Here is a 16,376-nt window from a genome sequence, read left to right on the forward strand (position 1 = left end):
CTTAGCTCTAAACAAACAGTCTGAAGTTCTCCAACAGTTGCTCTTTTTAACATTTTAAGTGGCATCCCACAACCAGGACAACTGAACTGCCTTTAGTGAAATTAGTCAAGTCTCCTCTCCACCTCAAGAAAAGTTGTTTAAGGCACTTAAACACAGAGATTATGCCAACTGAAATACAACTCTCCAGACAATTTTGATTGCATACCAGGAGTTCATCCATGCTCGTCTGACACTTCTCAAGATTGATCCGTTTAATTGCCACCTTCTCTTTCTTTGGAGCGCAGAAGGCTGCCTGCACCACTGCTGTAGCTCCGCTCCCTGTGGGTGAAAAAGATAGTTAGCAACATTTTACAGGAAAGAAAGGGACCTCAGACAACAAAATTACAAGTGCCAGTTAGTAAAGGCAGCAGTGCAAGGTGAAAACCCAGTGAAGGCAACTCCACAGGCCTTCCCTGCTCCAGGCCTATGCAACTCAGTGGGTCAGCTCAGATGCAACATCAAAGGGCTGCGCTAACTGAACAAAAACAAGTGGATCTTTATGATCCCTTGCCAGGGATCATTACAGCTCTGCAGACAAAAAAAACCCACCTCCAGACTGCAGCTTACTTATAACATACAAGTGATTCTTCACCTGTGCTTTTAAAAGAAAGGCCACCAAGGTCAAAGAGACTTTTAACCTGATGTGTTCACCCAAAGCGTCAAAACAAGCCACATTCTCTACTACCAACACTAATGAGATTTTTCAAATATTTTTGCGTAGTAATTGCTGTTCTTGTCTCTCATTTTATGCAAAGACACGACATAGGTTTCATTCCAGTTCTTATGTAGTAGCACACCTCCTCGGTGTCTGGGTTGAAAACCACAGCCAGAGAATGTTTAAATTTCAGTAGGGAAAAAATATCACATTTTAATATACAGTTGCTCGAACTCCTAGAAGTAGAGCTAAGAGTTCTATATTTAAACTGCTCAACAATATATCGTATCCTTTGTTATCAAAAAGAGTTTGCAACAGTGAGATTTAAAATCTAGTTGATGTTAAGCTCCTGTTTGTTGGCCTCCAGGAATAGTTGCAACATTCACGTATCATTAGTAGGACACCTTGTCACTTTACTTTCTACCTTCATCTCTTGGTTCCCCACACTCACACTCTTTGCTAGAAAGGATTAAATTCCAATTAACAAAAAAGGAGGTAAGAAAGGTGGAAAATAGCTCAAGAACTTCCTATTGCCAATATCTAAAAAAAAGCTATCAGAAACAAACCCACAGGTATTTTGTTCATTATGCCAGGCATGACTCTTGAGCCTGCTCGGGCTGATGGGGGAGAGAACAGCTATTCTATATTTAGGAATAACACATATTTTACAAGATTCTCCTATTCTTAATGCTATAAAAACAACTTCCAGATTCTGCAATACACGTCAAGCACATTTTTACAACCTTTTTTTTCTAGTACGTTTGGATAAACTGGGGGCAAAAGCTTTCAGTCTCGTCTTCAAACAAAGGCTACAGAAGCTCCCTACGACAACCATCCAGAGCCTTCTTGCAGCAAGTTGCACCAAGTCACAGTGAACTGGAATAAAGTGCCAGGTGGGGGAAAGACCTTGAAATCCAGCCCTGAAAGATATAGGAAAAACTGCTCCATCCAAAGTCACACTGAAATAAGTTACAAAGCCCTAAACTGTGGGACTCTGCTCTTCTAATCTTCAACCGGTACCTGCTACAGTGGAGCTACAGGAGTTTCACTTCACTTCATATGGCATTGCAGGTGTACCCTGGACAACAGCATCAGCTTACCAGTTGATTCCCTGCACTGAAGAGCTTACATTTTAACTGCAGAAGGCAGCAATGTGTGGAATACAAAAGAGCAAAGTTGCTAAAGCTGTACTATTTCATGAAGCAAGTGGGTTTTTAAGAACCTTTAAAGAATTTGCACGCATAGTACTCTTCAGAGACTATTCATAGCACAGGGTAAAATAAAGTTACCAGAAGATGCTTAGGTGGAAGAAAAGGATAGCAACAGGGGCAAGAATATTTACAAGGGACTCTGAAAATGAAGTTTGGGAGCCATAAGCAGGGTCCTGAGCAAAAGATGGAGATGATGGAAGAGTCTAGGCAGACATTTACAAAAAGCACTCAGAAAAAGCAGGGAGAGGAAGTTCTGACATCCAAGATTGGCTGGACTGCCAGAAGCAAGGCTGAAATACACAACAGTAAGCAAGAGACAAACATCCCAAAAGGCATCCTCCACATACACTCCCTGTGGTCACTTTGCCTGGCAGGTAGCAGGTGCAGGACTCCAACACAAAAGCAGCAGCTCCAGCACAGACACATTCCCACTCACAGGGAAGCCTGTGTTGCACTGACCAGCTCCTCTCTACCCAGCACCTGCTTTCCTGCATTTTTCTGCTGTTTCTTTGGGGGGGGAAAAGTGAAAACACAAACTGTCTCAAGATAAAGATGGCAGAGCTTACATAAGTTGTGACAAAACGCAGGAGAAGTGAGTTTGCATTTCCTAGGACTGCTGGTCTCCTTACACCAATAGTCTTCTAGGAATCAGAACAAAAAAAAACCCAACCCAAACACTTGTGCCTGTATCATTCCTTTGGAAAGAGTAAGATCCCAGAAGAAACACTGCTGCTGTCACATTCAAAGCACCAGTATTACTATTTCTTTCTTTGGATGTCTTGATGCATAGTAAGAGACACAACCCTCTTCCTTCTTCAGTTAGTTTTGCAGTGCATATTTCCATCTCTAAAGCTACCGGCACAGCCCTCATCAACACAAGTGTATCAGCGCTCAAAGACTCTTTCTGGGTATCTTGGATGCTCAATGGCTTCAGCACACACCTGCTTCCCCCCCCCCACAACATGATGCACTGGGATTTCTGTGCCAGTTAAACCCAGTCGGTGTAAGCATGACTGGCAGGGACACTTCTTAAAATTGAGACATGATACCACTACTGTAGACCAAATCTTTCACAAGACAACAATGAAGTCCAGGGTTTTATAGAAGCGACTACAAAGAATGGCTTTGTGTTTTATGTTTTTTAAGATGTTACTACCAGAAACAATAGAAGCAGACTAATTAGAAGCAGGACCATGCATGTTACAGATCCTTCCCACTCCTTGAGCCTGACTGATCAATGCTCATTAGGACTTCAGGGCAAAAACTGCTTTTCACTAAATGTTTGGACAATGCCCTAGCCTATAGGGACCTGAAGTGTTATGTGTGTATGGCATTATTTGAACATTAATAAAATCCCAAACTAAATCCTTCTGGGCACATGGCAGGGAATCATCCGAACTCAAGACTCCTCCCATTTAATTCCCTGCTGCTCCTACTTTTCTGGCAGCTCTGTTCAGTTCAATCACCACCTGCTCTCCCCACTCCCCCCTCTCCCGCTAATTCATCATTTCTTTCAGCTCCTCTGTAGCACTTAATTATAGAGAAACAATGAAATCTCAAAAGCGTATCAAGCCAGGATTAAGCCAAGCTGCAGCACGATGTGCCACAAGCAAGCTGCTCTTTGGTAGCAGCAGCAGTGTGCCGTGCTTCTGGGACCAAACAAAGATGGGTTTCCATGCTTCTTTGAAGAGTACAGGAAACATAGCAACACGGCCACTTCAGGCTTTGCAGCCATACAATTAGCTGATGAAATTCCAGGATGGCAAGAGAAGGAAAGAAGTGCCACAAGGATACTAAAGACATTGCTAAATAAAAACAGGCATAGATAGAGATGATTACACCAATACAGAGAAAAAGAATAAGCCTAAAAAGGAAGTTTTTTAAACTTTAGGAGCAGGCAAGGAAAAAGTGGGGAGAAAAGTGATTTCCCTGGCTGCTATGAACCACTTTCAATGAGAAGCAAAAAAACCCCAACACAATGGCAGTTCATGCTAAGGTAGCACAACTTAGATAAATCAACTCTCCCAGCAGACACAAATCTGCTGCTATCAGAGCCAACTGCAGTCCCACTTGCTGCTCAGCTGCAACGCTGTGGGCAGCACTGGGTTAATGTTCTTGTGCTCAGTTCATGCTTGCTCCCCACCTCAAGACTCTCTGATCAAGGTCAGTGCTGAGGCTCTTCCCTCTGCCTCCCTCAAAATCAGCTTTCGGAGAAAATTCGCTCCCTAGTTAATCTCTTCCAGCATAACAGCTTATCAAAACAATGACAACTGGGCACAGCCAAAGGCTTGCTGCTTTATTCCTGAAAAGCAGGAGATCATTTTGTTGAGGACTAGGGGGAGGAAAGAGACCCCAAACGGGTATTAGGATCTGTTTAATACCCCCTGCTTTCGCCTCTGTAGGCTCTCAGATGCAATTCCAACCCTCAGGATAGCAGCTGCAAAATTCCTGCGTAAGAGGGTCACGACCTGCTTTAGGAAACAGTGCCTAAGGAGGAAAATAAACCCTTTCTAACCCTTGCTGCTTACACATTTTTATGATTAAACAGTTATTTCTGAAATAAAACCAACTCCTGAAAGGATGAAAACAGCCCCAATCAAAAACTCCCCAAGCACTCAGTTCATGAAGGCTGATTTTCCAAGTTATCTCCTCCTATATTCTCTGGATCCAAGTTCCCTGTACCTTCAGCATGTAGAGCTCCATCCTGAACAACTTCTTAAACTGAGACAAACCCCACAGAAGTCCACTGACAGCTTTCAACGGAGGTTGAATGTCATTTCTGCAGTCACTTGCTGTCACATAACTTAGACAAAGCTTGGGTTTTTTAGGGAAAAAAAACCCACCAAACCCTCTGAGATATCTGTTAAAATTTATGGAAACCAATGATTTCAAAGCTATTTGGAGGAGTGGAAAGGCAGGGGACTGACCTGAGGACACAGCATGTTCATACACACTTTGTTTCCAAAGATAACTGAATCTTTGCAACCACATAAGGACATTGCAGCTCTCCCAGTAAGACTGGGTTGAATTGCACTGATGCCTCCTCCCAGGCGTATGCAATTGAAGCCAGAGGTCCTTTTGGCAGAGATATCTGCTTAAGCAATGGGAACAGTCATGCCAAATGGTCACAAGACAAACATCAAATCCTGGCTCTATAACAGTATTCCTCCCACCATGTGCAATGGCAATTTCAAGTAGTTATATAGAAAGTGTCCACAAAACAGTGTTAAATCCATCCCACTGCTGGAAACTGAGATTCAGGTGCCCTGGGAGATGTGAAAATTTCCCTTACAAGGTAACTTAGTTGCTCACAAAGCTGTTTGGATCAACAGGAGACATCTTCCATAACAATCTTGGAGCATCAGTCTTAATGTGGTATCAAATCCCCTCCTAGAGGAAATATACTCTTCCAGGGTCAAATGAACATTACAAGCAATTTAGGTTGGAAGGAACCTCTGGAGGCCTCTAGTCCACTTTGCCCCTGAAAGCAGGGTCAAATCTCAAGTTAGATCAGATTCCGCAGCATGAAATTCAGTCTAACTTTTAATAACTTTAACAATAGGTATTTCTACAACGTTTTTGGCTGTTCCTGTGTTCAACCACCCACATGGTAAAGCTTTTTTTCACCCATCTAATCAGATTTCCCAAAACTGCTCACAACTGTGGCCTTTCACCATGCACCTCTGTAGAGACCAGCTTCATCTCTTCCATAACATCCCACTAGATAGCTGAGGACACCAACTACATCCCCCTTTAGCTCACTTAAGGCTAAAGAAATCCACCTCTCCCAACCTGACCCTGTAAGTGATGTTCCCAAACCTCCTTCAGCATTAGACCACGCTCAGCTGAACACCCCTGCACAACCTTGCCCTCTCCTTTTACCATTCCCCAGCACACACACAAGCTCTCTATTTTTAAGCAAGATCTGGAATCCATCCTCCACTATCTGGAGTGCAGTGCCAGCAAACCACTCGTGACGCAGGCTCTGTTTATAATTGTGCCCCTGGGTTTTCCTCTTATGAACAACGCATATAACTCCCTGCAAGGCTGGTCTGGACCAAGCAATGGCTTTCAGGCTGCAGGTACCCAGCTTCAGGTAAGAAAAGATAAAAAATTCAGAACCATGTCCTGTGGGCTCTGACATGATCTCTCAAAGGGTCTGTCTTACACCATGCTGGTTATACCAACCAAAGAAATCACCCTGTTGTGATCAGCTGTAGAAGCAGCGAGAAGTAGGCAGTTTGCTTCACCTCACATCTTTTTCTGGATTACACATCTGTAACAACAAGCAGAAGATCCAGCTGTGGAATCACACACACACACACACACACACACACTAAGGTCTCTTGGTCAAGGATATGACATTAACAGTCCTCACTCCAGGTCACACAGACAAGACACTCAAAGCCCAGGAGACCTTTAATGCTTTATAACACAACTCAATATTCACACCTGCCACTGGCAGGCATGGGGACAGCAACCTCCATCTCCAGATTCTTCAACTCTTTGACAGCCTCATGCCAAAGAGCTATGGAAGTCCTGCTCTGTGATAACTCATTCCAAGGACAATACAATAATAAAACAAGAAGCTACAAGACTGGGGATACAATTTCTTAAGCATTCTTACAGAGCACAGGGCAAATACAGAGCTAATTAAACAAGAAATTAAATACCAGATTGCAAATTCAGACTGATCTTTTATTGTTTGGTCTATTTGCTATGAAGACAAAGTTATACCTCTATTTTCTCTAACTCATTTGAGGTTTCTGGTGAGAAGAGAGTCCTTTCGCAAAGAATGAGCCTCCTCTAAAAACAAGCTAGCAAAAAAGCCTACTCTTAATTTTGTAGCCAGCTCAGTATAGGGTGGGAATACTCCCTTCCCCAAGCAGAACTTGGTAAGAAGAGTCCACTGGCTGTCAAGAATCTTCCTGGCACAGGCTCCACAATTCAGAAAGAGTGAAGTAATACAACGTTAATGGTCCCTGAATACAGTCATAGTTCTTCAAGCCATCTCCCCACTACATGTCAAATTCCTACTACAAAATGGAAGATGCAATCCACACTGACAGTTAGTTACAAATAGCACAAAGGGAATTCATAATGGGACTCAAGATATTCCTACTACTGTCACAGAGGGGACAAAAAAATCTGCTCATCCACAGTGAGGAGAAAGCTCTCACAGGAAAGTGTCATGTACTCGGCCCAGTACTGCAGGAAGAGTGTTGCAAATGTTAACAATGCCAGAAGTGAAGTTATAGCCCTGAATCACCTGGGTGCTTCTAGCACTGCTCAGAGCAAAGCCAAGCAGCAACCCAACTCTGATGCTGTTGCTAGAAACCAAGCAACGGCGAAACCAGTAAGGGAGAACTCAGTTAATTTTGTTCTGTGCCCGACTGGAAAACCCGTGGAAAACTAAAGCAGCAATAGAGCAATCCATGGCCAAGACAACAAAAAAGTTACAAAGTCACAAGAGTGAGTAGAGCTCCCTCCCACAGTAATACAGGGAGTGCAGGCATGCACCTAACCTCAGGAAGCTCCCAGAGCTGCACCAGCACTGCCACACTCACTGCCAGACACCTTCCACCACTGGTTCCTGATGACACCCACAGCACGAGATGACAATTCCCTATTTAAATCCCTGGTAGAGGTATTAAGAAGCCAGGTTTAACTTGGTGCACCCTCTCCCAACTCCAGTCATGCAGCATTTGATCTACAGCAGAGGCAGAAAGATACTGAGTGGAGAAATGGAAAGAAATGTTTGGTAATACAGTGAAGAAATAAATCATCTATTATAACAAAGACTCATAAAGCCAGAAAGCAAAAGCAGATTAACTGAACAGTTGTGAGGAACCCAATTTTAAACCCTGTACAAGAGGGTGAAGGAAAACCAGCAATCCCCACTGACTATTTATCTCAGCATACACATGCTACACATAGTACACATTATACATGAAAACACCTGCACCATGCGTGTACAGCAGTCCTCCAGACAGGCCTAATAGCTGGACTCTCCCATTTACAAGGAAGTAGATACCTTGCATTTCTGAGGAAGAGCCTTAAAAAAAAAAAAAAAAAAGTAGTTCAATCCTGTTTTAAATAAATTATTCTAAAACTCTGCATTTCCATGTGGTCAGTGTCAAAGTGTCACCCCGCCCTTCCCTTCAATACGGCATAACTCACATCACTGAATGCAGCACGTTCATTCCTCTTTCAGGCTTACCGTGAACACAGGCAAGTGCTGCAAACACTTAGCTGGGTTCAAGCCAAAGGTGACACAGGGCATGTAGTGGACAACACATTGAGAAAAAGTAATAATTGGGAGATAATATGCCCAGACACAGAATTAGGACTTAATACAAATGACTTCTACTTTGTACCATGTCTGATGACTACAGTCTAGACTTTTAAATGAAAGAATTGGAAAAAGGACAGTTATTACATGTGAAATCATGAGTTTGTCTCATTTAAACTGCAGGTGTGTATTTGTAACGACCTCTAGTCATTTATTCTAGTATAGCCAGAACTCAAGTAAGTTACAGTTCTGCCATTTATTTCAAACAGTGCTCACACACAAGGGATTCAGATTGTTAAGACTCAATTACATGTTCTCCCCACAGCCTGAGAATCTTTGCTCAAACATTTTGTGTTAGTACCTGCAGTGTCCAACATAACTAATACTCCAGCATTAATCCAGCAGTTCAAAGAATTTCAGAAAATAAGCAGCAGATTTCTGAAACTCATCTATCAAATGAGAAATACAGCCAGAATATCTGAACTGTACATAAACTTGCTGACAGTGAATTATTCACCATCTTGATGAGAGCTCTCACTGTTGACACCACTGAAAACCACACATTGTGTTCAGAGCTCAGAGGTTTCTGCCCATGTAAGACAATGTCCTTCTCATGAGTCCTGATGCTGTGTGTGGTGGAGAGCAATGATAAGCCACTAAAGATCACACAGTGCTGCCAGCACTTGTTTAGACATGTTTCCCCTACAGCAGTCCATCAATACAGAGACACTCAACACTGCAGACCTATTGCCCAGATCTTTAATTCAGTTCTGAAATTCAAAAGGAGGAATGCAAACCCATATCTAGTCACTTGTAGGAAGTCAGTATCATTTTCCAAGCCATTGGCAACTGATGGGCAATTGCCTCGGCTGGATCCCACTGAACTCAGCATTATAAATAAGTGACTCTGATTTCTAAGCCATAGATAGATCTAGCTACTGTAAAGCGCACAACTCAATGCCAAAGTTTCTGCAGAGAGGAAGGGAAGTATTATGGAAATTTTCACCCCACCCCACGCTGCATTGTTCTCTCAAAACTCTTTCAATATCTCTTAGGCACTGAACACAGAAAAATGTCATCTGTTTTCCCACCTTCAGTAAACATTCAAGTTAGGAATCCTTACAGACTAAGCACAAAAATGAGTTTTGGAGAAAAAACGGTCAGCCTGACAAGGGCCAGGTCAGGGCTGGAACAGAGGGCAAGAATACGGTTAGCCACGCAAAGCATGCCAGCAACATCTCTGATAAAACTGTCACCAGGCCACTGTCTGACACCGCTGTCTGATGTCACCAATGAACTGCTTTACCTACAGTCATCAGTTTCAGCTGCCTCCTTACCACCAAGCAGTGCTGAACACAGCAAAGAGCTGCAGCTGCCCAGACATGGGCCTCTATGCTTGAACAAGAGATGCAAGGGAAAAAAAAAAAAAAGACAAGAGAAAAAGCCACTGGTCACAGATGGTATCAACAGAGAGAAGGGGACAAGTATCAGCCCATCCTATATCCTCCCCAACCTTTCTATTGCAAACACCAAAGCATGGAAGAGAGGGTGCCAAAAAGTGATGCTGTTGACTGTATGCCTAACCTGCTGCAGCCCTTTGGATGTCCCAAATTAGTTCAACTATCCCCATCATACTTTTAAGTATGATTTAACCTGAAACCCACCTCAAGAAAAGGACATAAATGCTACTGACACACTGACAGTCTGCAGGGAACAGATCAGAACCTCACCAGAAAAATATAAACACCCTCCAGTTGCACAAGGTGCCCAGTGATTCAGGAAACACCTTTGAGACCACTTTCCCCATGACAGTAACTACAGTAAGCTCCAAGGGCCAGTTACACAAGTCCTGCGTGACCTGCCACATTTACTTAAGATGCTATTAGCATGCCTAAATTAGATTTTCAGTTTGAAACCAATTATATTTATTTGATTTCGTGCCAACATCTCTGGCTAATTTAAAGGGCACTGCAGCTATGCAGTGTTAATTCTACACTATGGAAAGCAGGCTGAAACATCTAATTTCCAAACACAGCAATATTACTGGAGAAGGTTTATCCTTCCCTTTTAATCACTGTCAGTTGTCTTTATGGTATATGCAGCAATGTAAATATCATGCTGGCTGTCATCAGGTATTAACAAGCCTCAAAAGACAGCTCTAGTACAGTAGCCAAGCTAGTGTTCTCCTTTATTTCCCCTCAACCTTAATCTCTGAACTCTGTCTCAACTACAATTGTCAACTGTAGAGGATATTTTATTTGGCCAGCATTCCACTAAACAGAACAATCTGTCTGCCTACAGTGCAGATGTTTGATAGTACAGTGGTTATTTTAGGTAAATAAGCTTTTAAGTATCTAATATGTCCTCTCTTGAAGACTATTATCCTTTATTTTCAGGGAATAGATTGATCTAATAAGTCTTTTCTGCGTGTATTAATGTGTTCAGTACACAAGATTAGCCAACTGGTTAAAAATTACATTCTTTAACCAAGAGTAATGAGAACCATCCTGAGCCTTAGGATCTGTACAAATAACTATGCTCAGGCTGCTAGTCCATCAGCCTCTCAGCTGTTCAAACAAAGATTTGCATCGATGAGTTGTTCAACAGGAAAAAAGAGTTCATGCTCAAGATGCTTTTTCCAGTGAAGCACAGTCCACTGGAAGTCAACACCAAGGTATTTCTTAGCTATTCATATCAGGTTACTTATTAGACAGCACTTCGCATCCTCTATGACAATTTTTACTTTAGCGAAAGAATGGAACTTACAGCCTCAGCTTTCATCTTGCTTGGTGTACTACCTCACAAGGTAAGAGACAGAAAGAGCTTCAGAAAGAAGTGGCCTAGGAGGTGAAGTTCTTACAGGTGAGACATATAACACTTCAAGTTTCCAAAGGACTAAATTTCCACTGGGAGATCTTAAGGAATCACAAATCAGAAGCGTCTGTAGTCAATGCATTTAAGGTTTGGAGATGGCACAAATGCCAAGCTACAGCTCTCCCATGCCTTCACTGGAAAGTGTCCTTGCAGAGATATACCCTGAATGTAAAGCAAGCAGCATAAGAAAAACATCGAGCTACAGACACGTGCTATAAGAGAGAAGGCATTGTTACTTCTCACTGTTGTAAGGAATCCATTAAGCAGCTGTTTCATAGAGCGATGACAGGGTCACATGGAGGTTTGCGTGTTTAATAGAACGTGTGCCTGTAATTCCCCCACACGCCATTTCAAACACAAGCATTCATTAATTTGGTATAGGGATTATACAATTTGGCATCAGCTATAGCAGGGAATTGGACTCCACGACCCTTGGAGTCCTTTCTAACTCTGTGTCTCAGCAAAATAAGTGACAGTAGCTTTCCAGTTTTGTTCTGAAAATTGACATAATGAAATCCATTCCTGGGGAACTTGCAGGAAAGGTGCTTACCCCATGACAAGAAGCATCATCTTTAATTTATGAGTTTTTAAGCCATCAAGATAACCTAATATTGTGCTGCCTACCTGAATCTGGAGATGGCCTGAAATGTCTGACTGCTGTTTCAGCTGCCCCACTTACCTCAACAGGTATCAGCCCTGAGCACAGCCACCTAATTTTCTCAAGAAAAATATTCTGTAAGTGCTCTTGTCCCACAGCCATTAACTTGATCTCTCACTTTTCAAATGCCATCATTTTCCACTACTGTCTGCACTGTTTTCAAAACTTCCTTTCCAGAAGAGCTGGAACAAACCCTGTAACCCCAAAAAATAGACTTAAAATCCCCTGAAGACCAAAAATGAGCAAAAGCCTAACAGACAAAATCAAAAATGCATAACCTGCCCAACAGTAAGTACAGAGCTTTCATCCAATGTTTAGGAAAACTTCACTTTCACAAAGCATATGTTGAATTGCCACAAGATTCAGTAATCTCACACCCTGACCACAAGCACATCAATATAATTTCACATTCACAACTAGGTTTTTCAGAACAGTTTCATACTTGACAACACCCCCTTAATGAACTGCAAAATTTGTTAATTAACTCTGCTCTAAGACAAAGGGCAACTTAAATTCTTCTCCACAATAAGCTAGCAGAGGATAACACAGGACAAACCACATGCTCAGTCAGATCTCACCAGAAGTGAGGTGGGGTACTCAAGGTCAAAATTTCAGTCTACAGTTTTAACTTAATTAACAATTCTGTGGATGGATGAAAAGGAAACAGAGCATCGTCCCACACAGCTTTATTAATAGCAAGGTGCTAGCAGCAAAAAGAGTAATGTTTGTGCTTAAATTACCATTCATGACTATAAACCAGTAAAATTTTGGCAAAACCCAAGGAGAATTTACTACAGTAAGAGATGATCACTGAAGTATTTCATCTCACACTATTCTTTAACAGCTGCTCATACCTTTTCTCTCCAGGATGAATTTACATAGGCTCGTTTCCTGCCTGAAGGAAATACTCATTTGGGAGAATGCTATAAAGTCAGTTTAGCATGAAACAGTGAAATGAAACCAAACAAGAAATTTTTCTCTCCCCTGCCCTCAACCCAATAGCTTTCAAGACAAAACGGATGAAATAGAAAACTGAATTCTGGCAAAAAATTAAAACCTCATTCAGAAGAGCTTTTCTGTATTCCCTCAAAAATGCATTTTAATTTGACTCAGTTACATGAGTTTGAAAGTGTTTCACAAGCATAAAGTACAAACTGTATAAAACTTTAACAGATGGGAGGTAGAAGGAAGATTTGGCCAATTTGGCGATTTGTTAAGAAAGTTAATCAGTGCTCTGAATTTACTCTACTTCATTCACAGATGGAATTTGTGAAGACTTGAAGACCCCTGCAGAGTTCACAATGTGCAGAACCAAAGAGGTCTAAGAAATTCTTGCAAGGTGTGTTAAGATTCTAGTTTGGTGGAGGTTGATACATAACTTTTTTTTTTTTCCCCCCAGGGTGTAATTTCTCTTAATTGCAAGAAAATCTGTATTAAGCAAAAATTCTGCATGCAGTGATGCATATCAGGAAACAACAATCTTCAAGAACCTTGGGGAGTGGTGAAAGAAAGGACTGGAAAAAAGAAGTTGCTGGATGTTGTGGCTACTGAATAAGGATAAGAGAAACACTGGATTTTTCCTTTTAGCACTTGGATCACCACAAATCCCTATGTGCTTGTACTATATGTGACAGGTCCACATTGATTAAAAACAAGGAATATGCAGGCTGTGATGATTAACATGAGAAGTCCACACATGACCAAGGTTTCAACAGACACAATGTACCCAACCTAAGGAATCACACATGTTTGACAGAATCCCACACTAAGTTCCATCTCTTCATTTGTATTCGTGCATAAGGGGAACACGAGAAATACTGAAGCGGTATCATGGATCTAGCCAGGTACCTCTATCCCTGTTGTCATTTAGCTGTCTTTACACCATTTGTTATAATGATCTTGTCTTACTCAAGTCACACATTTGATTTTATTCTTAGTACGGCACCCTTCATCAGCATATGCATTTATTTTGCACATTGGAGGCACAACATCTCCTCTTACACACCAGGAGCAATGACCTGGTAAAGAGCCTGGACTGCCTGTCAGCCAGGGACCTAAGCCTGCCTCCAAGACTTTCCCACATGACTGCCATAAAACTAGAGACGGAGTTTCATGGTTTTTGAGAAATGTCAAGGCTGAACTCCCTTAGGTGAAGTCACAGGAAACTGCAGCAACTTAGAGAGCCAAGTTCTTTGTATCTGCATCTCAGTTGTTTGATTCTAAAGAGAGCACAGGGTAATTGGCTAAACTCATCTGGAAAGTCCCAGGACCCTGATATTTCAAAGATTTTGCAATGTCAAATTCCACTGCTCCAACAGCTATTATTCTACACCCACAAAGCTCTCAAGTCTGTCTCTCCTTATTAAGAAAGTTTAGTAACTGAGTTTACAAGCACTCCATTAGCATGTCCACAGCTAAATTTACTGCTACAGAGATTTACGATGGATACCGTTCATTTTAGGGGAAATCTTCCACGAAAATTTGACCAAAATATAGTTTTGAATAACTCACACAAATAGCAATAAGAACCAGTGTTACTGCCCATCATTTTAAATAGCTCCAACTTTTATTAAAAGATTACATCTCTAGACAGTGACTTGATGGGCAAGCTGCTAACACGCAAAATAAAATAGATGCTGCCAAATTTAAATAGACAAATGTTCTGGGGAAGAGTTGATTCTCTCCAAGATTTCATCAGCTGCAGAAGGAAGAAGCCTCCCAGGCGTGCATTTGTCAGCCAGCATATACACCCCTCAGGTGTGCTCAGGAGCACAGCACATCCAAGTTTCCCAGCACTAGCCAAGATATTTGCACTAAATTGAAACTTTTTTAATGGTATTCTTGAGAAATGACTGTTAAACATTAATCAGTCCGGGAATCCAGCAGTACTGAAAACAACTGCCACGTAGAAACCAACCACAGGAAAGCGTGAACTACTTCCACATGAAACACCCTGTATGTTTTATTTTAATACCACAGAATAGCTGAAAGCAGCATGAACCATCTCTGCCCTCCCCTCAAATCAGCAGGAAAAGCAGCCACGCCGCTTTGATAACACAGATGTATTCTTCCTCGCCAGCCTCTTTAGCCACCACTTGGCTCTGTATAACCTCAGTCTGCTTCCTTGTGCATTTTATCCTCCTTCCTATCAGCGAGCAAACAACAGAAACACTAAACAAAGACACATGCACAACTAAACACCTTTTTCTTTCACTTCCCAAGAGATGAAGATCGACACAATATAACCCTATTCTAGCAGAGTGATGGTATAAAAGGTCTTAAAGAGATGAGACGTGTCAAGTATTCAAATGAAAGGCAGCCTGGATGCACGAGTAACCTGGCTATTCAGTCTCTCTCAGGAATACACAAGATATATTTGTCTATGTCCAAGCAGCTGAGAAACCACAGTACTGTGCATCACTCACTTCAGAGCTCAAGCAGACCAAGTACTGTGAATGACTGCTAACATTTTTTTTTAACAGATATACATTTGCCCAAAGTTAATTTTATATAAGCTTCAACACAATATAAAACAACGAAAAGGCTCTTCTACCAACTTTAAGTGGAAAAAGTTTACAAAGAAGCACACAAAGAAAGTCTTCAAATTAATTAACCAGCCTAAATACTGGGAATACACTGTAGGAATCAATTTTGTTTAGCTAGGCTGGGGGAAGAGAAGTGGGAATCCGTGAGGAAATGCTAAAACAAAACATATGGCATGAAGACTGAAGTCTAAACGCTCAATTTAGTTCTCAAGCAGCTATATTTTATAGAGTGTATCATTTTTCTTGAATGGGTTTTAAATAGTTCGGCATATGAAACTGGCTGCAGCTAGCACATAAGACTCACAGGTAAAAATCAACACGACGCTTCAAAAAATAAACCTAAAAATTTATCATTGGACAACAGCCTTGCATTCCAGCCTGGTTTTTATGTCCCAAGACTTCGATCATACTTGGTAAGTACCTGCAGGCTGCTCTTTTTCAGTGTCCATGCTTTTTCAGTACATGAGACTACTACCAAGCAGAAGATGGGTGTCTACAGACATTTAGATAAAATCTGGGGAAGCAGAAATTTTAATTTGAAGAAGTTCCTCTACACCCGCAAAAGAAAGTTTCTCCCACACAGGCATACATACACTCACATGTAGAGCATGGGAAGAACGTGGCTAAAAATCTAGATATTCAACTCCAAAAGACTAACATGTTCAGAGACAAAGCCCAACTCAAAAGCTACATGAACTGTAGTCATTAAAAAAACCTAATAATTCAGTAAATGGCAACTTCAATTTAAGCTTGATTTCTGAGGGGAGAAGAAACTCCCACTGCATCTGTTGATGCAGCCTGCACTGTCCTCATCACTATGAAGGAATCTGTCAGGGGAGAAAGGGCACAGGAATAGAGCAAGGGAACACTCCCACTGCTAATTTATCTTCTGTTGCTGGCACAGACTTCACAGCAAAGAGGATGCTCCTAAATCAAACAGTCACAGCCAGCACAGCTCTCATCTTTCCAAAAAAGTAGCAAAATGAGAATGACCCAGTTCCAATCAACTTCACTACCAGCATTTCCAACAGGAACTACGAAATCCAAAGGAACTCACATGTGCAAGTATCCGATCAGCACAAGCAGCATGAGGTTTATTCCC

At 41.7% G+C, this 16,376-nt stretch overlaps 1 protein-coding gene across 1 annotated transcript in view; it reads right to left on the minus strand.

Moving 5' to 3' along the window:
• The window catches only part of OXSR1 (oxidative stress responsive kinase 1), a 93,372-nt gene that overhangs the window by 73,758 nt on the left and 3,238 nt on the right, over positions 1 to 16,376 (minus strand). The window contains exon 2 of the mRNA XM_026842097.1: positions 206 to 318. Within this exon, the coding sequence (XP_026697898.1) occupies positions 206 to 318 (113 nt within the window). The remainder of the gene's footprint in view (positions 1 to 205; positions 319 to 16,376) is intronic.

The sequence above is a fragment of the Athene cunicularia genome, assembly GCF_003259725.1.
Source record: "Athene cunicularia isolate RWA chromosome 2 unlocalized genomic scaffold, athCun1 chr2_part1, whole genome shotgun sequence".
Taxonomy (NCBI): domain Eukaryota; kingdom Metazoa; phylum Chordata; class Aves; order Strigiformes; family Strigidae; genus Athene; species Athene cunicularia.